Consider the following 25,694-nt stretch of genomic DNA (forward strand, 5'->3'; position numbering starts at 1 on the left):
GACAGACACATTTTCGATGAAGAAATAAAATTTAATATTTACTGAAACAATCCCAATTTTTATATTTCATAATCTTGTTTGATTTGTTGAAATAACAGTTAAAGAGTGTATTTTCTTTACAGCAAAACATTCTATGTCTGATTAAACTGGGAATCAAACAAAATCTTCTCCCTATTAACTACTGTAGACCCATATTCAATCATGTAAGTTTTGAGAAAGAAAACAGTAAATAAAAATTATATTGGAAGTAAACATTAGGGATATTAAGTCTTTATCATATGCATTATTATATGTACACTTCCACAGCCAAGGAATCCCTTTGAGAGAAAAATCAAAGACTTGGCGGTACAACGAGCCCTAAGTTGGAATTCAGGGCATTTAGTGTCTATGTGATTTTATTCTGTTGTCCTCTTGCTATAAGACCTTGGTGAAGTCACTCTAACACCCTTTGGCTTGTCCTCATCCTTGTGAGTAAAATAAAATTGTTGGACTAGATTCTTGTTACCAATGTTTGGTCCATGAACTAGCAGCATCAGGATCACCTGGGGGGTTGTTAGAAATGGAGAAACACAGGCCCCATCACAAACAGTTTGAATCTAAAATTTAACAAGCTATCTAGTGTATTCACATGCAATTTAAGTTTTAGAAACAGTACACTCTATTGGTAGGTTTTATTCAGAGCTAGACAAAGTTCAAGAAGTTCTATGAAATTTAATAGGTCTTTGCAGTGGATAAGGTAGGGCTCTAATGGGAACCATGTCCTGTTTCCACTCTTCAAATGGACAGTTCCATGTTTACTTGTTTAACATGTTTCATTTCTCTAAGATCTTATTTGAAGAAAGTATTAAAACAGCAATTAAAAAGAAAACATATGATTCGATGAGACAAATGCTATGATAAAAATGATCTCAGATAGTAACTTTCTATACTTCAGGGAAGTTCAGAGATCTCAGGACAAAGTTTTGGATCTAAACTGTATATAAATATATATATATATATATATACATCTCAGGATACAACACAACTGTCAGAGAGCTAACTTGCACATTTATTAGTCTAAACAGTCCACAATGAATACATCATTGCTCTGTTATTCTTATAGTCTTGTACATTTCCTGACTTGGTGTTTTGAATACAAGTTGAGTGAATGTTGGGGTCTAGCTCAATTGTCCAGATTGCCCTAGTCTGCAACATTACTCCCAGCTTCCTCCTCTTTCTCTAAACATACCAGCCTTTTGTTTCTGTCATTTTCTAAATTAAATTTTAGTGAATTCTTCTTGGGAAGCACTTTATTATATTAAATAAAGTATAGAAAACTAACATAAACAATGATGAACAAAGAGAAAGGCATCTTCCTTAATTTTTGAATGAGGAAATATCAAGAACTTTAAATGATAATTTGAATTTTTCTAAAAAGAAATTGCTTTTGTATTTCCCATTAAGCCTTCTAATTAATTTAGTAAAAGATTCTTGTAAACCCTAGAGAGAGAACTTTTGGCACTCTAAAAACTATCTCTTTCTTCCCATTGGAAATATAATTCAATTAGTTTATGAAATGCTTTCTAATAAATCATTCTAAATATACCTCACCTTAGGGCTAAGAGGGAAACATGTTTCCATGCCATTCCCTGTGGAATCCTACATCCATAAAAATAACTGCAGTACCTGCCCCAAGTCTAAGTGCCTTTGGTTATCCTTAAGGAGTTCACATTTTCGCAAAAGTAGAACAAATATCAGAATGGTATTCATTTATAAAAAACATACATTTAACTCTATCACGTGGACGAATGTAAAAGATCACCATCTGGGTTGCAAGCACAACTTGAGTTTTATACTCAAGTGCACAGCCAATTTCTTATTGAAAATGACACTAATTAAACTCTCTGGTGATTTTGACAAACCTTTAATTTTCCATTTGATGCATGATATGAATGCAAGGGCTCACACATTAGCCTTGTCAGTTTGAGTTTTTATTGTTATGTTAACACTTCTTAAAAGTCACTAAATGTTTAGAAGCATTAATGTCAACTAATGATAGTTCTAGAAAATATTACTTTTCAAGGTAAAATGTTAAAAAAAACTATCTCATGTTTGTATAGGTAATTACCTTTGAAGATGTACTAACTTGAGAACCCACAGTGCAAATGAATCATATTTGTATATATTCACTAACAAATTCTGTGTGGACAACATATTCAGAATAAATTTTTAAAGTTTTACTAATGATGTCATAAAGTTCTATAAATTATTTCTCAGAATTATAGGTGCAAATCTTTTCAGAGTTATCATTACATTGGAAAGTGGTGTCATACCATGTTCAAGGCAACATGTTCTGTGCTTTCCAGAACACCAGCAAGTATATAATATCTAAAATGTGAACTTAATAATTATATAGTATGATTTAGTAGACATTAAATACACTGAAAAACTCATTTTCTATCCTAAGCAAGTTCCAAATGACTGAAATAGAGGTTGACAAGGCCTTTGACCTTCAGAGTGTAAAGTAAAGAAGATACTATTTACTGAACAGTTATTATGTCCCAGGAACAGGGCTAATTGCTTTATAGTCATTATTTTATTTAATTATCATAGGAACTTTTATGAGGTAGGTGAGATTATTGCCATTTTATGCATAAACGAACCTACAATAAATTGAATACCTTTGTTGATTGAGTACAAGTAGGAGAAGTATACAAATATGCTAAAGATTGAAAAGGAAGAGACAGATATCCAGGTTCCCCTGACTCCATGACACCCCTCTGTTTCTTGGACAATAGGCATCAGAAATACTGGACATAAATTTGGATACATGCATAGGAATACTGGCTAATTAAAAGATTATGATTTCATGCACATTAAGACTTCTGGATCAAGATGGCAATATATGAGGTTCTGCATTTTGCTCCTGCCACAGATGCACAGCTATGCACAGAACAATTCTTCCTCAGAGAAATCCAGAAACTAGCTGGATAACTACTACACATCGGTAACTGAGAAAATATACATGTTGAAATGGATAGAAAAGGCTGAGACACACCCTCACCATAAACCCCAGAACTGGCATAACAACATACAAAAGGAGAGGACCCCTAACTCCCAGCTTCTCCCTGAGGAGTGATTGGTTTGGACAACACAATTAGTATCCCAAATTTTTAAGTGTAAAAATATAGAACTTTTATATGCATTCAAAGTTAATTTGTTAACATCTTAAAATAGACAAAATATTTAAAAAGTGTGTTTCTATACACTAACTACAAAGTATTAGAAAGAGAAATAAAGAAAACAATCCCATTTACAAAAGAATCCAAAAGAATAATATACTTAGGAATAAATCTAACCAAGTTGATGAAAGATCTGTACACTGAAAACTGTAAAACGTTGATGCAAGAAATTGAACACACACACAAAAAAATGGAAAGATATTCCCTGTTTATTGATTGGAAGAATTGGTATTGCTAAAATGTTCATACTACCCAAAGCAATCTACAGATTCTATGCAACACTTATCAAAATGCCCAAGGCATTTTTCAGAGAAATAGAACAAATAATCCTAATATCCATATGGAACCACAAAAGACCCCAAATAGCCAAAGCAATCTTGAGAAGAGAGAAGAAAGCTGGAAGCATCACACTTCCCGATTTCAAACTATATTACAAAGGTATAGTAATCAAAACAGTTTGGTATTGGCATAAAAACTGGCACATACACCAATAGAACAGAATAGAAAACCAAGAAATAAATCCACACAAATATATTCAATTAATTTTTGGCAAAGAAGCCAAGAATATACAATGTAGAAAGGATAGTCTCTTCAATAAATGGGGTTTGAAAAACTGGATAGCCACAGGCAAAATAATGATGCTGGACCCCTATTTTACATGATCACAACAATCAACTCAAAATGGATTAAAGACTTGAACCTAAGACCTAAAACTGTAAAACTCCTGGAAGGCATAGTGGGTAAGCTCCTTGACCTTGGTCTTGACAATCATTTTTTAAAAAATTTGACACAAAGGCAACAAAAGCAAAAATAAATAAATGGGATGACATCAAACTAAAATGCTTCTGCACAGCAAAAGAAACCATCAGCGAAATGAAAAGGAAACCTATAGAATGGGAGAACATGTTTGTAAACCACATATTGGATAAAGGATTAATATCCAAAATATGTAAGAAACTCATATAATGCAATAGCAAAAAAAAAAAAAAAAAACGAATAACGTAATTAAATATGGGCAAAAAATTTGATAGGCATTTCTCCAAAGAAGCCATACAAATGGCTAACATGTATATTAAAACGTGCTCAACATCACTAATCATCACAGAACTGCAAGTCAAAACTACAATGAGCTATTGCCTCACACCTGTTAGTATGTCTATTATCAAAAAGACAAGGTAACAAATGCAGCAAGGATGTAGAGAAAAGGGAACCCTTGTGCACTGTTGGTGGGAATATAAACTGGTACAGCCACTTTGGAAAACAGTATGAAGGTTTTTCAAGAACTTCAAATAGAACTACCATATGATCCAACAATCGAATTCTGGGTAAATATTCAAGGGAAATGAAACCGTTATTTGAAGAGATATCTGCACTCCCATGTTTATTGCAGCATTAGGCACAATAGCCAAGGTATGAAAACAACGTTGTGTCCATGAATAGATGATTGGATGAAGAAAATATGGTGTCCATATATACAATGGAATAATATTCAGCCTTAAAAAAGAAGGAAATCCTGTCATTTGTGACAACACTGATGAAACTGGAGGACATTAAGCTAAGTGAAATAAGCCAGACTGAAAGACAGATGTACATGATATCACTTATATGTGGATTCTAAGAAAATTTCAATTAAAAAAAAGAGTTGAACTCATAGAAACAGAGAGTAGAATGGTGGTTGCCAGAGCCCTGGAGGGTTAGGGTCTGGGGAGAGGAGAGTGGGAAAAATAGGGAGAGGCTGAAAAATGGTACAAACTTTCAGTTATAAGTTGAATAATTTCTAGGAATCTAATATATAACATGGTGAATATAATTGATAATTCTGTACTGTATAATTAAAATTTGTAAAAGAAACACTTATGTTTCACTAACTCCACCCCCAACAAAAAAGTTAATATGTGAGGTGATGGATATGTTAATTAACTACATAGTGGGAATCTTTTCAAAATGCATATGTATATCAAATCATCACACTGTACACTTTAAATATATTAGAGTTTTTGGATCAATTATACCTCAATAAAGCTGAAAAAATATATATCTGTTAATAGTGATGAAAAAAGATTGTAAATGGAATAAAAACTCAGATATTATAGATGCTTTTTTTTTAGAGGAACATAAATCAATAGTGAATTGTCTGTTCTAATTATGTGATCAAACCCAGGATTCCTTTGAGAGTTAATGAGACACTATTAATCATTACCCAAAGACAGCAGAGTTAAACTGGGGCTATGCCAAGCAAATGGGGATGTATGGTGGATACTAAGGGTCAGTGAACTCCTGGTATTATGTACATAACACATAATTTAATAAAGTCTAATAAAGCTTATTTTTTTCTGAAAAATCCACAATGAAGCATTTGACAAGTATTTCTGATGATAAAAGTTAAAAATCTATTACTAGAAACAAATATTTCAGTTTTTAGAGGAAGGGAATACCAGATAAGCTTGCATATCGGTTTCTTAAAAATATTTAAATAAAAATATAATTTTATTAAGATTTCTAGTCTTAACACTAATAATCAAATTTGATTCTCTATTTCGTAATTTAGGACTGCACATCTATCCTTTGTATGAATGAAGGCTTCTGCCAGAAAGCAGCCCATGGCTTTACTTGCATTTGCCCAAATGGTACATATTGTGAAGTAAATATTAGCAGTTGTACTGAGCCTGAACTGAATGTGGTCCTCTGCCTTAACGGAGGGATATGTGTTGATGGACCTGGACACACTTTTTATTGCAGGTCAGTATTTATTTATCCACAAACAACTACATATGTATTTATGAAAGCTTGTAAACATCCCTCTAATAATGCACTCTGAAATGCAGAAACTAAGGTTTAAGTAAGTTTTTATCTTTAGAAATGTAATCCCAAATTTGAAATCAATTCTAAAAAAAAGCATTGCTTATATATTTTACCACATACCATGTATTCATATCAACCCCAAGTCAAACTCCCAAATTTAATCAACCCTCATTTTGTAACTTTCATATCTCCTCTCTTTCCCAGAAGTGGGTTCTTATTCCCTTTCTTAAATACACCATATGAATGATTTACAAATAGTTCATATTTATAGCATGTTTCTTAACCAGAGATTCATTTACCTTCTAAGATCTTAACAATGATAAAATTTTTTTATTTAAGATATATAAAAACAAATTAACCTGTCACTGTATTTTTAAACCAATTATTATTTAAGGTATCTTTTTTAAATTCCTAGATGAATTTTCATTATCTTTGTTATTTATGACTATGTAATATATATAATTGGTTGGTCATTTGAGAATTTAGTCATTATCTTTTCAATTTGTAAAATATTAATTGAACCCAGGTATGTAAAAAAAACCTCACTTTACCTCTTTTCTTCTGTCAATCTGATTTGTGAGAAGTTGAGGTTAAGTTAAAAACTGTGAGCAACTGTGTCTCTGTCAAAATATCTTAAATTACTGAAAGGTTGACCATGTGTATTTTGCAACATAATTATTCAATAGTAAAGTTTATTATTATTTCTATATTTTATCAGTTATTTCTCTTTAAATTATTAATATAATCTGCCTTATATTCAATACTGCCACTACCATGTTTTTTTGTTCAATATCTACGCTGTGTTCTTAGCCTTTTATTTATTTTAAACCCTGCTGTATCATTTTATTTGGGCCGTATTTCTAACAAGGCACACATAGATGTTAATTTCACATAAACCTAAGATTATTATCTTTCTTTTAGCATATGCACACAGTATTTATTACTATGACGCAGGTTTTCTTTGTTACATATTGCCTGATATGTCATTTTCATTACTAATGTGTGTGTGCATGTGTGTGTGTGCGTTACCTCGTATTTTGTATTTTTGAGCTTGGATTTTGCTTATTTTACTCTGGCGGTTTATAAAGTATAGAAAGTAAACATACTTCTAATATCAAGGCTAATTTCAAATAATGAAATTATACAAATGCTCACTTGGCCACAGCAAGCTCCCTCCAGGTTATAACCTAATCAGCACCTAGATTAAGTCAGCAACAGTACATTGACCATTTATCCTCAATAAATATAATGTTACAAATCAAGATTCCATTAATGGAAACCCATTATGTTGAATTGAAAAATTAGAAATAAGTGAACCTAAAGCTAAAAATGTATGTTTTTACAACATGAGTAGTATTTGTTAAATCAAGCTCTATAAAAGCTACTCTATCATTGTTCCTTTGGGGGGATGTTATCCATGGCTAGTTAGGCTGACTTGCTTAAGGTGTGAAGTTGACAGAATTCGGAATGAAGACACTTGCCTCTTCTCCTGGGCATCTCCCAGGGGCACGTGTCAGCATTCATTATTGCTACACCGTTATTCAAATACATTTAAATGAGTCATCTCTTTTCAAAATTTTCATTGCTGGTTCAAGCTGTGTGTAATTCCCTGAAAGTCTGTGAATGGTAAGTGCCTGGGGAGGTGCAGATTCTAGGGGACTTGCACAGTGACTGGGTGGAGCCGTCAGAGGTGGTTCCAGGTTAGCACAGTCCTCAGTCTCTTTACAAAAGAAAGCTCATACACTATGGGAAGGAGAGTTTTGCAAGTTAAGTCATCAGATTTGTATGTAGGTTAAGAATTAGCTTTTGATATAGTTATTTAAACCATAATAAAATAATGATTTTTTTTACTTTAATAATATATCAAATTTATTGTTTTTATCCCTATTTTGCATTCTTCAAATTGAATTTAAAGAATCTTACTCTTAAAAATGTGATCAACTATTTTTTTTTCTTGTCTTCTTTATGCTTATTCTCCTTCAACGTTTATATAAATCAGAGTTAATGTCTTGGTTCTCATTGCTGGTTTATTTGTTAATCAACTCACAAAATTTTGTTTGATTTTAATTGGGAAAATAGTTATCCAAACCTATAAATTTTCACCTTAAGAATATTTATCATGAAATCTTTTTTTGACATAAACTTCCTTATTAAAATATTTCAGCCCTCAATGATCTGTAGATTATTCTATACGATTGGTTCCCTAGTGATTTTAAGAGAACAAATTTTCTTCCAATTGAAATCTCATGTTTGTAATCACATCTGAAAAAAAGATAGAGTGTATTACCATTTCAAATTTCCTGGAAAATCTGAAAATGTCGACCTAAAATATCTTGTTGTGATTTTGGCTTCACATATGAATTAGAACTTGGTGAAGTTCACACTTTTTAGATCTTATGTTGACTGAGGATTATGCATTTGATGCTTTTATTTTGCTTTCATCTCTGTCACTGGAGAAAATACAGCAGAGAATGGCCTTTCAAGAACATTATGTTTTATGAATGTAATTGATTCATTTCCTTCTTGGAAGCTGACATCGTTTTTAACTTCTTTAATTTAAAAAGATGTGTGAAATATTTATCCCAATGACTGGCAAGTTGAGAACTTACAATTTAATCCCTTTCCCTTTTATCTTTGATGTTTAAACATTTAATTGGAATATGCCATGTTATATATTTTTCATTTATTTCTTCATGTCTGGAAAGTTTTCTTGTATTATTCCTCTATTATTCTTTTGTGCATTAATACTGGTTCACTAATTCTTCTTCAGGTACTAATATTGGTTACATATTGCAAATCACAAATTTAAAACTGGTTTTCATGAATTTCACTCTTTTTCTCTTTTAGTATCCTTTTTAAAAATTTCTGTTCAATTCTAATATTTACTTCTCAACCTCTTATCGGTCTTTCTGAATTTTTTTCTTATGAGAATATTATTTATTTTCTTTTACTTTTCAGTGCATGTGAACTCTTAAATAGGTATTTTATTCCATTGTAAATGTAATGCCCACTTAAACCATATTATTATTTTCTGTTTATAAAGTAATTTGTTTCAAGTGTTCAATTTTTCAGTCATCATTACAGAATTTTTTAAGTTGATTCAGAGTCTCAGTTACTAACATTTGTACGCCTGTTTTATTGCTGTTATCCAGATGTCTCGTAAAACAACTTTCATATCCCAACTATAGTGGCCAGATTCTTCTTCCTTGAATCACTCCTGTGTCTACCAGACAGTTGTAAGTGAGAGGCCTGACCAGTTAAGGCCTGGAGAGGAAGCACTGAGCAGAAGTGTACCTGAGGGAGCCTATTCCACTACATGTGCCGTGGCTGCTTAGACCAAGGGTGAAATTGCTGAGCACGAAATGTCCATTTAAACATCTCCACTTTACTATTCCGATTTTAATTATTGGGCTTCTCCAGGTCCAAGGTGTGTCAGATTTCTAGTGTGTTCATCACTGATTTTTCTCTTGAAGACATTTGATTATTTTAGATTATTTTGTAATTGCAACAATGATGTATAATGATTAGTTAGTATTAATTCATCTTCCTGAAATAGTATAGTAGTTAAATTCTGAAAGGCATAGACAGTCTTTCAATAGAAAATAAAAGAATGAAAAAAGAAAAAGGACTACTTAAACCTGAAGACAGTAAAATGAATAAGCCAGTGATATATAGCTAGCTTCCTCATTACTGTGAACAAATAATATAGGTGATAGTGCTTTGAATACTGACATAAGTAAGTTAACCATTTCAAGCAAAGTAAGTTAACATTAGTTTTAGATAAACCATTACTGGGGTGTTAGGTGCTTAGTAATATTAAATGTTCAAATAAATTCTATATCCATACTTCGGAGATCATTTCTGGAGAAATGAAAGGGCATTTCAAACATCAAAACTTATTTTTACTAACATATGTGTTAGGCAGTTCAGACTCTTCAGTGAGTAAATTTATATTGACCAATGAAGAGATATCAAATTAACAACATGAATGTTTAAAATACAGAGAAAAACGTGATTGACAACTGATGAAATTTTTCAAAATTTTTGCAATTCACACACTATATTTGTTATCTAAAATAAATGAAAATATATTTTTGTTCAGAAAATACAATATCTTAAGATTGCATTTCTAGTCTTAAATGCAAATGGATGTTTCTTATTTACTCATTGAATTTTAGGGCTGAAGAAGATTATACAGATAGATGAAGACACAAAGGCCTGAGAAGGTTTATACTTTGTCAGCTGCCTACAGTCACGATCACTGGGAAAGTACATATTAGAATCCAATGCACTACTCTTTTTTTTTTATTAAAGTACTTTTTAATTTAAAACACAAAATATAAAAGATACAGTAAAAAATATATGGTAAAAAAAAAGAAGAAACATACATAGTCAGATATCATTACTATTCTCGAGATGCAGTTAGACGTCTGTTTTGTACTTTACATCCTGGTGAAAAGTTTAAAGACATTAATGACTTTGTTCAGTTTAATAATAGCTACTTTCAGAAGTCCATAAGTATTATTAACCATGTGTAACAGTTTAATAGCATTTTAATGTGTTCAAGTTTTCTTAAAACATAAAAAGTATGTTGGAATTACAATAAAATACAGATTAGAATCACACAACAGAGGACTATAGAACGAAGTAAAGACAATATACATAACTTTTTTTCTCTGGCACCACGTAGATTGTAAAGAATATAGCAAATAATTTATAGCAAAGCACTTAGATACAAAGGTACTTGGTTTTGTTTTTAATATGTGAAATCCTATTACAAGCATTTTTTCCCTTGGAGTTCTCTGCCTCTGACTTTGTAGAGCCCCCTTCATCCTACATGACTTCCCACCCTCTAGCTGCAAATGTCCCTTTACTCTGATGCTTTCTTCCAAATCCAACTCTCCTTGGTCATAACCTCCATATTCTTGAAGTATTTCACATTCTTTCCCTTCTCATTCACCTAAGCATCATTACACTTTCTTCCACGAAGTGAGCATAATTAATTCATATCAATACTGAATGTATTATGTTAAAAAGTTGGTAAACAATGTTTAATTCCTCACATTAGTATCTTTCCTTTTACAAAAAAATCAATAAAATCAGGAAAAACTAGTGAATTTTTAATTATAGGACCTCAGCAACCATAACGTACTGTTAAGTGAAACATCTGAGATAAGTAAGACTTCCTGAATCCACTCGTATTATCCTTGAGGAAGGATATATGATACTTCTCTATATGCTTGGATAGAAAAATCAGGGACGAAAGCTCAGAGATGGTAGGTAACTTGTGAAGGTTACAGGTTAAGGGTATTTATTCAACAATAACCCTTTTTCAACAACCATCAATCACATTTGCTGCAAGTTAATTGGATTTATAAATTGGAATGAAATATCTGTATTTTAACAACCACAGTTAGATGATTTTCCAGTACATAGATATTATGTTTTCAAAAATATTAGCTGAACCATGTAATACTTTAAATTTAAACTGTTTTTAATTCTCTCATTCCAAAAAAATAAACCTTTGATCAAGAATCAAAAAATAAATTCATAATAAGAAAAATCCATTTATGAGAAAAATAAATTACATTACTTTGCCTTATCAAATATTGCAAGGGATAGGATAATAAGCAGGACCGACTTTCCTTAGGAAGCCTACTGTATGGACATTATATTTGATATTTTAACACATGGCTTCAGAACGTGAAGAGACTCAGTTTTTAAAATTTGATGGTTTTGATTGTTATACGTGAAATGCTTTAATACTTACAATATAATTTTACATTAAATATATATTTTATTCATCAAATTAGCAGATGTTTTGCTATATTAAAATGTAGGATATATTTCCTTAACATTTATTTTCAATTTTATTTCACAAAGTAAAATTGACTACTTTTGATGACCCTGTGAACAATCACAACACTTATAATAACCACTAAATATTTTTCTCTGCCTGTGCTTATAGACAATCACTGGAATTTCTAATTTCTTTGGGGTATTTGTTATATTATACATTACACAATTTTTCTCCAAATGAAGTGAACTGCTAAGTCTGTAACACTTGATTACAGATTTTCCAAACATTATTAATAAATCACCCTAAAATATAAATTTACTAAATACACATCATAATAAAACATTAAAGTAGAATTACATTAAAATTTACATAACCTTTGTAATTGAATTTAAACATAATGCATTGCATTTTCTTCTCTGTTTAGTGTTGTTATGATATATACTTTTCTTTGTCATTCCACAGGTAAATAAGTAAAACTCTATTATTAAACACTGAGCGTTTGTATTGTAGTTTACCTTTCAAAGTTTCTGGCAATAATACATGACTAAATCATTACTTTTTAAAAGATAAACCTAGATTATTTTAAACACAAAGCAATGTGAAACACACCAAATGTGATGGTAAAAATCCAAAGAAAACTGAAATTTTTGTGTTAGAAAATTTAAATTAGTGACAGAGAAGGTGTGTTTATTCCATATGAGAGTTATGATTCTATAAAACGCACATAGGGTTTGTTCTATTTCATCAAGATTTAAATATGTGAATTTTTATTCCACTTGGAGACACAATTAACATCAGTGTAGTTTATTAACCTATGTATAAAATAAGATCACTCTCATTTAATCTAATAAGTACTAAATCTGGTAAGTATTAAAGAATATTAATAATCTATTCTCATAAAATTATGAAATTTGGTGACTGCTATATTTTGCAGGCAAATATTCAGTTAATTAAAAAAATAAAATTAGAACTGGGGAAAACATGAATTTTATGGTAAACCTAATTATTATATAATTTAATTCAACAAGTATATCTTGGAAAACGACTTGTACAAAACAATATCATTGAAGTTGGAATCTCAAAGTTTAAAAATCATAGCCTAATTTATGTTTCCTTAAAGAAATTCCCATAAGTTATAAAGACTGTTGCAGAAGTTAGTATGTACGTGATAAGTTTTTGTAGGATGATTGTGCCACTTCAAACTTGAAAGTTAGTTTTAATCTCAAATCACAGATGTGTAAATTCTTTGTGCATCTTGAAATATCTTTGAGAATATGCAGCAGAATAGATAAATACAGAGATATAACCAAATCTCTTTCCTTAACATGAAGTAGAAATAGTTTTAAATTGGTTAACGTATATAAAGTGTACATACATATATATATATATAGTCACTTGACATGACCATGAAGTTCAAAAGAGCTGAAGAGGAGCATATATGTATCAAAACATAATAATGTGAGATTCAGTTTTCTTGGAACCAGAAGAAAAGAGGAAGGGAAAATTAGACAATTTAACTGTATTAGAGAGATTTGTGACACTAATAATTCTGCATTGATGATGGTCAGTTGGACCTTATGCCCAGAAAGTTAATGAATTTTATGCTTTTCTGCAGGAGATAATATGAGAAAAATAGTAGAAAACAAAACAAAACAAAACAAAAAAATAGAAAGAAAAAGGAAAAAAAGGTTCACCATTTAAATTTTGGTTAAAAAAAAGGGAATTGTTATATACCACTCTTCTTGTTTGTTTATTTATTTATTTATTTATTTATTTATTTATGGAGTATAGTTGATTTACAATGTTGTGTTAGTTTTCGGTGTACAGCAAAGTGAATCTGTTATACAAATACATATATCCACTCTTTTTTAGATCCTTTTCCCATATAGGACATTACAGAGTATTGAGTAGAGTGTCCTGTGCTATACAGTAGGTCCTTTTTATTTACTTATTATATATATAGTAGTGTGTATATGTCAGTCCCAGTCTCTCATTTATCCTTCCCCCCCTTCCCGATGGTAACCATAAGACTGTTTTCTACATCTGTAACTCTATTTCTGTTTTGTAAATAAGTTCATTTGTATCTTTTTTTTAGATTCCACATATAAGCGATATCATAGAATATTTGTCCTTCTCTGTCTGACTTACTTCACTCAGTATGACAATCTCTAGGTCCATCCTTGTTGCTACAAATGGCATTATTTTATTTTTTTTTATGGCTGAGTAATATTCCATTGTATATGTGCCACATCTTCTTTATTCATTCCATGCCAATGGACATTTAGGCTGCTTCCTTGTCTTGGCTATTGCAAATAGTGCTGCAATAAACATTAGGATGCATGTATCTTTTCGAATTATGGCTTTCTCCAGATATATGTCCAGGAGTGGAATTGCTGGATCACATGGTAGCAGTATTATTACTTTTATAAGGAACCTCTGTACTGTTCTCCATAGTGTCTGTACCAATTTACATTCCCACCAACAGTGTAGGAGAGTTCCCTTTTCTCCATACCCTCTCCGGCATTTATAGTTTGTAAGTTATTTGATGATGGCATTCTGACGGTTGTGAGGTGATATCTCGTAGTTTTGATTTGCATTTCTCTAATAATTAGTGACGAACATATTTTCATGTGCTTTTTGGCCACCTGTATGCCTTCTTTGGAGAAACGTCTATTTAGGTCTTCCACTCATTTTTTGATTGGGTGGTTTGTTTTTTTGTTATTGAGCTGCATGAGCTGTTTATATATTTTGAAAATTAATCCTTTGTTGTTTCCTTTGGTTGCAAATATTTTCTCCCATTCTGTGGGTTGTCTTTTTTGTTTATGGTGTCCTTTGCTGTGCAAAAGCTTTTGAGTTTAATTAGGTCTTATTTGTTTATTTTTGTTTTCATTTTCACTGCTCTAGGAGGTGGGTCAAAAAAGATCTTACTCTGATTAGTGGCAGAGAGTGTTCTGCCTATGTTTTCTTCCAAGAGTTTTATAGTACCCAGCCTTACATTTAGGTCTTTAATCCACTTTCAGTTTACTTTTGTATATGGTGTTAGGGAGTATTTTAATATCATTCTTTTACGTGTAGCTGTCCAGTTTTCCCAGCACCACTTATTAAAGAGATTGTCTTTTCTCCATTGTATATTCTTGCCTCCTTTGTCAAAGATTAGTTGACCATAGGCGTGTGGGTATTTCTCTGGACTGTCTATCTTGTTCCATTGATCTATGTTTCTGTTTTTGTGCCGGTACCATACTGTTTTGATGACTGTAGCTTTGTAGTATAGTCTGAAGTCAGGCAGCCTGATTACTCTAGCTCCATTTTTCTTTCTCAAGATTGCTTTGGCTATTCAGGGTCTTTTGTGTTTCCATACAAATTGTAAATTTTTGTTCTAATTCTGTGAAAAATGCCATTGGTAATTTGATAGGGATTTCATTGAATCTGTAGATTGCTTTGGGTAGTATAGTCATTTTGATAATGTTGATTCTTCCAATTCAAGAACATTGTCTATCTCTCCATCTGTTTGTGTCATCTTTGATTTCTTTCATCAATATCTTATAGTTTTCTGAGTACAGGTCTTTGTCTCCTTAGGTAAGTTTATTCCTAGGTATTTTATTCTTTTTGATGTGATCATAAATTGGTTTGTTTCCTTAATTTCTCTTTCTGATCTTTTGCTCTGAATGTATAGGAATGCAAGAGATTTTTCTATATTAATTTTGTATTCTGCAGTTTTACCAAATTCACTGATAAGCTCTAGTAGTTTTCTGGTAACATCATTAGGATTTTCCATGTATAGTATCATGTCTTCTGCAAACAGTGACAGTTTTACTTCTTTTTTCCAATTTGGATTCCTTTTATTTCTTTTTCTTCTCTAATTGCTTTGGCTAGGACTTCCAAAACTATGTTGAATAAAAGTGGTGAGTGTGGGCATCCTTGTCTTATTCTGATCTTAGAGGAAATGTTTTCAGTTTTTCACTGTTGAGAATGACATTTGCTGTGGGTTTGTCATATATAGCCCTTATCACATTGAGGTAGGTTTCCTCTATGCCCACCTTCTGGAGAGTTTTTATCATAAACAGGTATTGAATTTTGTCAAAAGGTTTTTCTGCATCTACTATGATAATCATATGGTTTTTATTCTTCAGTTTGTTAATGTGGTGTATCACATTGATTGATTTGTGTACATTAAAGAATCCTTTCATCCCTGGGATAAATCCCACTTGATCATGTTATATGATCTCTCTAATGTGTTTTTTGATTATCTTTGCTAGTATTTGTTGAGAATTTTTGCATCTATGTTCATCAGTGATACTGGCCTGTAGTTTTCGTTTTTTTGTGATATCTTTACCTGGTTTTGGTATCAGGGTGATGGTGGCCTCATAGAATGAGCTTGGAAGTGTTTCTTCTGAAATTTTTGGAAGAGTTTCAGAAGGATAGGTGTTAACTCTTCTTTAAATGTTTAATGGAATTTGCCTGTGAAGCCATCTAGTCCTGGACTTTGTTTGATGGAAGTTTTTAAATCACATTTTCAATTTCAGTACTTGAGATTGGTTTGTTCACATTTTCTATTTCTTACTGGTTCAGTCTTAGAAGGTATACCTTTCTAAGAATTTGTCCATTTTTTCTAGTTTGTCCATTTAATTGACATATAGTTGCTTGTAGTAGTCTCTTACCACCTTTGAAGTTCTGTGGTGTCAGTTGTAACTTCTTCTTTTTCATTTCTAATTTTATTGATTTGAGTCCTCTCTCTTTTGTTCTTGATGAGACTGTCTAACGTTTTATCAATTTTGTTTATCTTCTCAAAGAAGCATCTTTTAGTTTTATTGATCTTTGCTATTGTTTTCTTCTTCTCTATTTCATTTATTTCTGCTCTGACATTTATGATTCCTTTCCTTCTATTAACTTTGGGTTTTATTTGTTTTTCTCTCTCTAGTTGCTTTAGGTGTAAAGTTAGGTTGTTTTATTTGAGATTTTTTCTTTTTTCCTGAGGTAAGATTGTATTACTATAAGCATCCCTCTTAGAACTGGTTTTGCTTCAACCCAAAGGTTTTGGATCATTGTGTTTTCATTTTCATTTGTTTCAAGGTATTTTTTGATTTCCTCTTTGATTTCTTCAGTGATCTATTAGTTGTTTAGTAACATTGTTTATCCTCAACGTGTTTGTGTTTTTACAGTTTTTTTTCCTGTAATTAATTTCTAGTCTCATAGCATCATGGTCAGAAAAGATGCTTGGTATGATTTCAATTTTCTTAAATTTACTGAGGCTTGCTTTTGACCCAACATGTCATCTACCCTAGAGAATGTTCCATGTGCACTTGAGAAGAAAGTATATTCTCCTGCTTTTGAATGGAATATCCTATAAATATCGCTAAAGTCTATCTGATCTAATGTGTCATTTAAGGCTTGTGTTTCCTTATTTATTTTCTGTTTGGATGATCTGCCTTTTGGTGTAATTGTGGTGTTGAAATCCCCCACTATTATTGTGTTGGTGTTGATTTCCCCTTTTATGGCTGTTAGCATTTGCCTTATATATTGAGGTGATCCTATGTTGGGTGCATATATATTTACAACTGTTATATCCTCTTCTTGGATTGATCCCTTGATCATTATGTACTGTCCTTCCTTGTCTCTTGTAACAGTCTTTATTTAAAAGCTTATTTTGTCTGATATGAGTTTCCATTTGCATGTAATACCTGTATCCATCCCCTCACTCTCAGTCTCTATGTGTCCCTAGGTCTGAAATGGGTCTCTTGTAGACAGCATATACAGATCTTGTTTTTATATCCATTCAGCCAGTGTATGTCTTTTGGCTGGAGCATTTAATCCATTTTCATTTAAGGTAATTATTGACATGTATGTTCCTATTACCACTTTCTTAGTTGGTTTGGGTTTGTTCTTGTAGATCTTTTTTCATACCTTGCTCTTTTGTTCTCTTCTCTTGTAATTTGATAACTATCTTTGGTGTTCTGTTTGGGTTGCTTCTTCTTTTTTGTGTGTGTATTTATTGTAGTTTTTTGGTTTGCTGTTCCCATGAGGTTTTGATATAGCAATCTGTATGTGAACACTTTGTTTTAAGTTGCTGGCCTCTTTCACACCTAGAGAGGTTTCTTTACCATTTATTATAAAGCTGGTTTGGTGGTGCTGAATTCTCTTAGCTTTTGCTTGTCTGTAAAGCTTTTGATTTCTCTGTTGAATCTGAATGAGAGCCTTTCTTGGTCGAGTATTCTGGGGTGTAGGTTTTCCCTTTCATCACTTGAAATATACTGTGTCACTCCCTTCTGGCCTGCAGAGTTTCTGCTGAAAAATCAGCTGACAACCTTATGGGTATTCCCTTGTATATTATTTGTTGCTTTTCCCTTGTTGCTTCTAATATATTTTCTTTGTATTAAATTTTGTTAGTTTGACTAATATGTGTCTCAACATGTTCCTCCTGGGGTTCATCCTGTATGGGATGATCTAAGCTTCCTTGACTTGAGTGAGTGTTTCCTTTCTCATGTTAGGGAAGTTTCTGGCTATAATACCTTCAAATATTTTCTCAGGCCCTTTCTCTTTCTCTTCTCTTTCTGGAACCCTTTTAATGCATATGTTGGTGCATTTAATGTTGTCCCAGAATTCTCTGAGACTGTCCTCATTTATTTTCATTCCTTTTTCTTTATTCTGTTCTGAGGCAGTGGTTTACACTACTCTGTCTTCCAGCTCAGCTATGCGTTCCTCTGCTTCATTTATTCTGCTATTGATTCCTTCTAATATATTTTTCATTTCAGTTACTGTATTGTTCATCTCTCTCTGTCTCTCTTTGTTTTGTTTTGTTTTTTGTTGTTTTTGTTCATTAAATCTTCTAGCTCCTGGTTGATCATTTCTTGTATCTTCTCAATCCATGCCTCTATTCTTTTTCCAGGATTTTGGATCATCTTTACTATAATTACTCTGAATTCTTTTTCAGGTAGATTGCCTATCTCCTCTTCATTTATTTGATCTTGTGGGGTTTTGTCTTGTTCCTTCGTTTGCAACATATTTCTCTGTCATCTCATTTCATCTAATGTTCTGTGTTTGTGGTCTCCTTTCTGCAGGCTGCAAGATCGTAGTTCCTCTTGCTTCTGGTCTCTGCCCCCTGGTGTGTGAGGTTGGTCCAGGGGCTTGTGTAGGCTTCCTGCTGGGAGGGACTGGTGCCTGCCCTCTGGTGGGTGGAGATGGGTCTTGTCCCTGTGATGGGCAGGGCCATGTCAAGTGCTGTTTTGAAGTAATTATGAGCTCAGTATGACTTTAGGTAGCCTGTCTGCTCTTGGAGGTGGCTGTGTTCCTGTCTTGCTTGTTGTTTGGCATGAGGGATTCAAGCACTGGCGCCTGGAGCCTGTTGGGTGCATCCATGTCTTGGTGCCGAATTAGGGACCTCTGGGAGAGCTCATGCCAATCAATATTCTCTGGGGCCTCTGCCACCCGTGTCCTTTCCCCCACAGTGAAAGGGAACTGTGGGGGAACTTCCATAGCCCCAGTTTCTATGGCAGTATTGCTTTGTGCTGAGTCTCAATGAACGTTAGGTCTTGTGTGCACTCTCCAAGAGTGGAGTCTCTGTTTCCCCCAATCCTGTGGCACTCCTGCACTCAGGTCCTGCTGGCCTTCAAAGCAAATGCTCTGGTGGTTCTTCCTTTCATTGTCTGACCCTCAGACTGTCTTGGAGGGCTCCTTTTATGTGGGAATGTCCCTGGGTCGTCCCTGTGTGTTAATATTTTTTGATGCAAGGCCTGTTTTAGAGAAGCCTGCCACCTCTTTCCTCAATGTATGCTGGCCATTATCCTCTTGATTGGAGGTCTGACTGACGTCGTGGTGACCTTAGCCTGCCCTGGATATTGAGTGGAGCCTACCCTTTGCTCTGTGGTTGTCACTGCCCTGTCAGGGGCGGGGTCTGCTCCCTAGCTGTTGGAGTAGAGGCCCCCAGATCTGTTTCTGACCCTCAGTGTGAGGTAGGCAGGATTGGAGCACTCCCACTGTGAGAGAAGTCACTGAGTTGTCCTCCTCTGGAGCTGTTCACCTGTGAGTGTGCTCTGTTGTGTCTCTTTTCACCTGTTGTGCTGGCCCACAGATTACACTGTTGTTGGCACTGCTCTCAGCTCCACCTTAACTGTGGGCATGCCAGCAATTGGCCCTGGTGTCTCTCACATGTTGTTTTCACCAGACCACCAGCACAGATCCACCAAAATGAGGTCCCAGGGCTGCAGTAATCGTGTACCTGAACACTCTATGGGAGCTATAGAGGCAGCTCAGATTCTGACCTGTTGCAGTCCCCACCTGTGTGTGTCAACCAAGTCCACAACTGCTACAGCTAGACCTATCTCAGCTGTGGGAACACTCAGCCATTCAGACGTTCTATAGGCGCTAAATTTACAAAGCCAGCAGTAGGGGTGTGAAGGCGAGGAGAGATTTCCATTCTTCTGCCTTAGTGGCACAGCCCCTGGGGCTCAGCTGTGGTTTCAACCCCACCTCTAAATGTGTTCCTCCCACCGGTATCTGCTCCTGAGGCTGTCCCAGAGCACCCGTCCCCATTCAGGCAGGTGGGGGTGGAGATAGTGACAGGCATGGCATGAGGGCCTGCCAGGCTGGTTAAGCCACAGGAGGCTTTGACAGGAGCAGCCTGTGAGCCTGCTGGGGCTGGAGCAGCCAGAGGAGGCTTTGGCAGGGAGGGGACGGTAAGCCTGCTCAGGTCGGCACCCCTCCTAGTGCCCACAGAGGCAAGGGCTGGTGTATGGGGAAGGGGGCTGCAATGGTGGCCCTGCCCATTGCATGTCACTGAACAATGGCACCCTGCTTCTATGGTGGCCCAGGCTCCTTCCACACACTTTTCCAGTTGTGGAGCTCCATACTGCTGTCCCTTCAGGCTGTCTCTTCACAGCCACCAGCTGTTCCCTCCTTGGGTCTTCTCTCCAAATCCCACATTCCAGCACCCAACCCCCTCCACACCAGGAGACACACGACTCAGGCTGTGGTGCATAGAGCTGTGTCACAGACCATCTGCATGGGTCTTACTCTGTCCTGCTTGCCACTGAACAGTTGCTGCTTTCCCTTCCAGTCCCTCTCTGTCCCAGCTGATCTTCCCACTAGAGGGGGCTTTCCTGAGTGTGGGAACCTCTTCTCTTCTTTAGGTCTCCCCCAGGGGTGTGGGTCTCAGCCCATTTCCTCTGTTCTCTTTTTCTTTCTTTTGTCCTACCCAGTTATATGGGGAGTTTTCTTGTCCTTTTAGGTGTCCAAGGTCCTCTGCTAGTGTTCAGCTGGTGGTCTGTGAGAACTGTTCCATTTGTAGATATATTCCTGATGTACTTGTAGGGAGAGGCGAACTCCATGTCCTCCTATTCTGCCCTTGACTTCAGTAAATGTTGATGATCACTTCTACTAGCTTTGAGTATAGTCTGAAGTCTTTGAGTGTGATACCTCCAGCTTTGCTCTTTTTTCTGAAGATTGCTTTGGCAATCTGTGTTTCCATATGAATTTTAGGATTATTTGTTCTAGTTCTGTGAAAAACATCATAGGTATTTTGATAGGGATTGCATTAAATTTGTAGATTGCTTTGGGTAGAATGGCCATTTTAACAATATTAATCCCTCCAATCCAAGAGCATGAGATATCTTTCCATTTCTTTTGTGTCATCTTCAATTTCTTTCATCAATGAAGAAAACAGTATTTTTTTTTTTAAGTTTTTGAATTGCAAGAGAGACAGCTTCATTTTGTTGCTGTTGTTATGTTTTGTTTTTGCTTTAAAGGGATGTCCTTATGTGGGAGCAACCCGATACAATCTGTGTGTGCCCAGCTGGTTTGTTGAGAGAGTTGAATCTGATGCGAGCACAAGTCATGCCTTCCTCCAGGCTGTGCTGGCAGCTATCACCTAGTTAGGTGGTGGGGCTGGAGATGGAGGGGCTAGAGCAAGAGACAGGGGTGAGCCAGGGCTTCTCCTCTGCTCAGTGGCCTTCAATGCCATGTCAGGGATGGAGTCTGGCCCCACGGTGCTAGAGCAAACCCCAGAGATTCAGGTCTGAGCTAGCTCAGTGCCCTTTAACTGTAGGGTCTTCCTCTCATCACAGCCAGCAACCTCAGCCCCGAGGGGAGCAGTGCTGGAGCAATAGGAGCTGGTGTGGGGATTCATCAAGGGTCAGGGCACAGGCTGTGGCCGTCTGGCTACCGTGAGATATCCACTGTGCATCTGAACCTCCACCTGTGTATTTGCCAGTAACGCTGCCCCCGCCCTGCTCAGATGCTGCTTAATATTTGAGCCACCACAGCATCTCAAGGGCACGATTTTTTCCTCAGTCATGGCTGCCCTCACTCTGGTGTGGAGCTGTCAGTGGAGGAAAACAGTGCTGGGGTGTTGAAGCTTGTCTCAGGCTGGGGTGCACAAGATGGTCACTGGAAATGAGTTAGGCAGCCCTTGTTTTCAATCTGTGCACCCTGCTTCAGGAGCAAGCAAGTGTTTATGCTCCTCACGAGGGGAGTCCAGGCTTCCCACAGTCCTCTTGTTCGTCTCAGTGGTCCTCGAGCCAGCCAAGGGGGCTTGTCTTCCCTGTGTCAGACCCCAGGGCTGCGGCACCCAATCACTCACTCACCAGGGAGCGTCTCTACCCACGTAGTCTCCTTTTTCCTCTGAGTCTCCTCCCAGGGGCATAGATCCCAAGCTGGTTGCTTCTCTTCCCTTCCTACCTGATTTGTGTGTAACTTTTTGCAGCCATGGTTGTACAGGAGTCCTTCTCCCAGTTTCCAGTCAGTTTTCAATGAGAATTGTTTCACATGTAGAAGTATATTTGATCTGTTTGTGGGTGGAGGTGAGTTCAGCATCGTCTTACACCACCATCTTGATTTAAGTGGAACTAATGCTTACAAAAGTTAATCTTTAGTAATACTGAACAAGTTATTCCAAGTAGAATAATTTTTCTAGGAGAAGAATTTAAAATATTTTAATTGATAAATATCAAACGGCTATGCAAAACGTGCCCATTATTTAATGACTTGGATAAATAACAACAAAGATATTGAAATGGATTATGTATACCTGAATAATTCAGCCAAATAACTTTGGTGAGTCAGTCCAGTCTCAGCATCTTTTCACAGCTGACTAGATGCATACATACAGACAATCCGTCTACATGTAGAAAACTGGCACATATCTGATTCTTACCAGGGAGCTCACTGTGGTAGTGTTAAAAAGTAATTTAATTCCATGTTTCAATTTTGAAAGTTAAGATCACTCAGTATGAAAATGATAAAATGTTAATGACGAAGTAGCAATTAAAATGAATTTTATAAATTAAGCTAATATAAAATTAAGTTTCTCTTCTTGTTTTTGTTATCAAGGCAGGTGGTTAGCCATCTTACAGGATGCAGACAGGATATGCTCCATCTGATAAGAAACTGTTACCTAAGGCAAGAGCAAGGGCTATGACGTCAGAGTTACTCTCAGAGCCCATAGTGATTGACCGTTTATGCAACTGAGAACAAGTCAGTACATCTCTCTGAAGCTTAGCTTCTTCATTTATTAAATAGGTTAGAAAATGACTACCTAATCAGACTGTGGCAAGGACTTCGTGAGGTAAAGATAATTTATATGGAAGACCTCTATTCAACAACTAGTTAAGAGAAGTAGGGTATGTTTCTTCCTACTCCTTCTACTTTATACAGCTCCCTTTCCCAACGTGTGCTGTAAAAAAAGTTGTTAGAAAAAATGTAGTTATAAAATAATTAGAATAAAAATCATGTATCACACTGACTCTTGTAGAAATTCATTGCAGTCTTTGATGTAATTCTAGATATATCTACTAGTCTTTGCATTTTCAACAAAAATAATTTTAACATATATAAACAAGAAATTGAAATAAAGAATTACTATGGCTAAATTGCTATAGAATATTCCATTAATCCACAATTGTAAGCCAGATATGCAGCCATTTCAGCAGCTTTTTCTTCTTAAAGTTCATATGTAAAAAAAAAAAATTAAAATATATGTAAGTCACTTGGTCTTGAGGCATTTCACTCCTTTCATGAAGGATATGCTTTGAATGAAAAACACATTTTTAGTGCATATAATTTAGCAATTCCTCTAAAATGATGTGGTTTTTAATTTATTTGGGTTATCAGCGGAGAGAATAACAGTTTAACACTTCTTTTTCTTCAAAAGTATACTCTGTTGAATTATTTATAATGCTTAGTGCTTTTCCTGTGTGAAATATAACTGTATGGAAATATGCAATTATTCAATCCCTTCTACTAATTACCGATCCTAAAATCATCATGTTTTTATATATTTTAATATTTTCTGAAAGTAGTGCCCTTCTAAAAGTATGGATGCATTTCCCAGAGCTTTAAAGTTATAACAATTGAAGTAGATTGTTTAATAGTTTACTCAGATGATAAGGAATCACAGAAATAGTGATTTTGAACAGCACTGAGCTCACTGTGTGTCTCTGTAGTAGCAGACTAATCTGACTTTTGCAGTTGCTGAAATTAAGTGTTCTAAGTTTAGATCATTTTCTTTATTGTTTTTAAAAACATAACCCATTTTTAAAGGTAGGTTTTTGAATTTGAGCTATAATTCATTGATAAATTGTGTTGAATTGAAAGGAAAAATTATATCAACATTATTTTTTAATTATTTAAGTGAAAAAGACAGGAGAACTTTTAATGTTCTAAAGATGTAACACCAACTACTTGACATTACATTTTCTTGAATTAATACACAAATTTTTTACCTAATTATATAACTGTACTAATGCAAAAAATAAAAATTGGCCAGGAATCTAAAGGATTAAATAAGGGGGAAAGGTTAAACTTTGAAATAAAGTAAATAAAATGCTTGCTTTGGAAAAAATGCAGAATAGACAGTCCAGTTATACTTTACAGTATACTTGCACAGATATTTGAGCAATGAAATAAATTTAAAGCTGGAAATGTATCCTTTTGGCTCTTATAATATTTTGGTTTGCTGCAACGGTTTATAAGAGTTTTTGGAAAGTTCCATCTCTTTCACAGAAAAAGCTAGTGTCAGAATTTGATCTCTGCCCACCTGATTGGATAGAATTAAACTTTAATGCAACACTCTGTGGTCTAGGTTGATAGTACTTTTCCATCAAAGACATTGGGCAGTGAAGAGAGATGAAAGTGCTCATACTTTTATTGTCAGTGGAATTACTGCATCTCCACAGGTCAGGGCATCAGCACCTTACAGCATACTTTAGTCCTTTAGCAATACTTTTGTAGACCAATTTATAGAGCTGAAAACTCATCTTGCCTTCCAATTTTAAAAGCATGATTTTGATTTTTCCTTTTCCTTAAAATTATTCCTAGCTTCTTCCAAATATGTTAGGTCTGGCAGAAATATAAACCTGACAATGAAAAAATTTAAGATTATTTTAAAAGTAGTTTAAACTGAAATATCATTGTGTGTGTGTGTGCAAGTGTGTGTGTGTGTGTATGTGTGTGACAGACAGAATGAGAATGAGAGAGACAAGAGAGAGTTACTAATATCTCCCAGTTCTTTAGAAATAAAAGGCATTCACTTTATATATATTGATTATATGTATTCAGAAAAAAAACAGAAATGTATTGCATTATATATGATGTACTCTACATAAATATGTTTTTTTTAACATCATTATTGGAGTGTAATTGCTTTACAATGGTGTTTTAGTTTCTGCTGTATAACAAAGTGAATCAGCTATACATATACAAACATCCCCATATCTCCTCCCACTTGCATCTCCCTCCCACCATCCCTATCCCACCCCTCTAGACAGTCACAAAGCACAGAGCTGATCTCCCTGTGCTATGCGGCTGCTTCCCACTAGCTATGTATTTTACATTTGGTAGTGTATATATGTCAATGCTACTCTCTCACTTTGTCCCAGCTTAAC

At 34.8% G+C, this 25,694-nt stretch overlaps 1 protein-coding gene across 1 annotated transcript in view; it reads left to right on the plus strand.

Moving 5' to 3' along the window:
* EYS (eyes shut homolog) overlaps positions 1-25,694 on the plus strand; it is a 1,768,116-nt gene that overhangs the window by 656,229 nt on the left and 1,086,193 nt on the right. The window contains exon 16 of the mRNA XM_036871239.1: positions 5,770-5,960. Within this exon, the coding sequence (XP_036727134.1) occupies positions 5,770-5,960 (191 nt within the window). The remainder of the gene's footprint in view (positions 1-5,769; positions 5,961-25,694) is intronic.

The sequence above is a fragment of the Balaenoptera musculus genome, chromosome 12 (genome assembly GCF_009873245.2).
Source record: "Balaenoptera musculus isolate JJ_BM4_2016_0621 chromosome 12, mBalMus1.pri.v3, whole genome shotgun sequence".
NCBI lineage: Eukaryota > Metazoa > Chordata > Mammalia > Artiodactyla > Balaenopteridae > Balaenoptera > Balaenoptera musculus.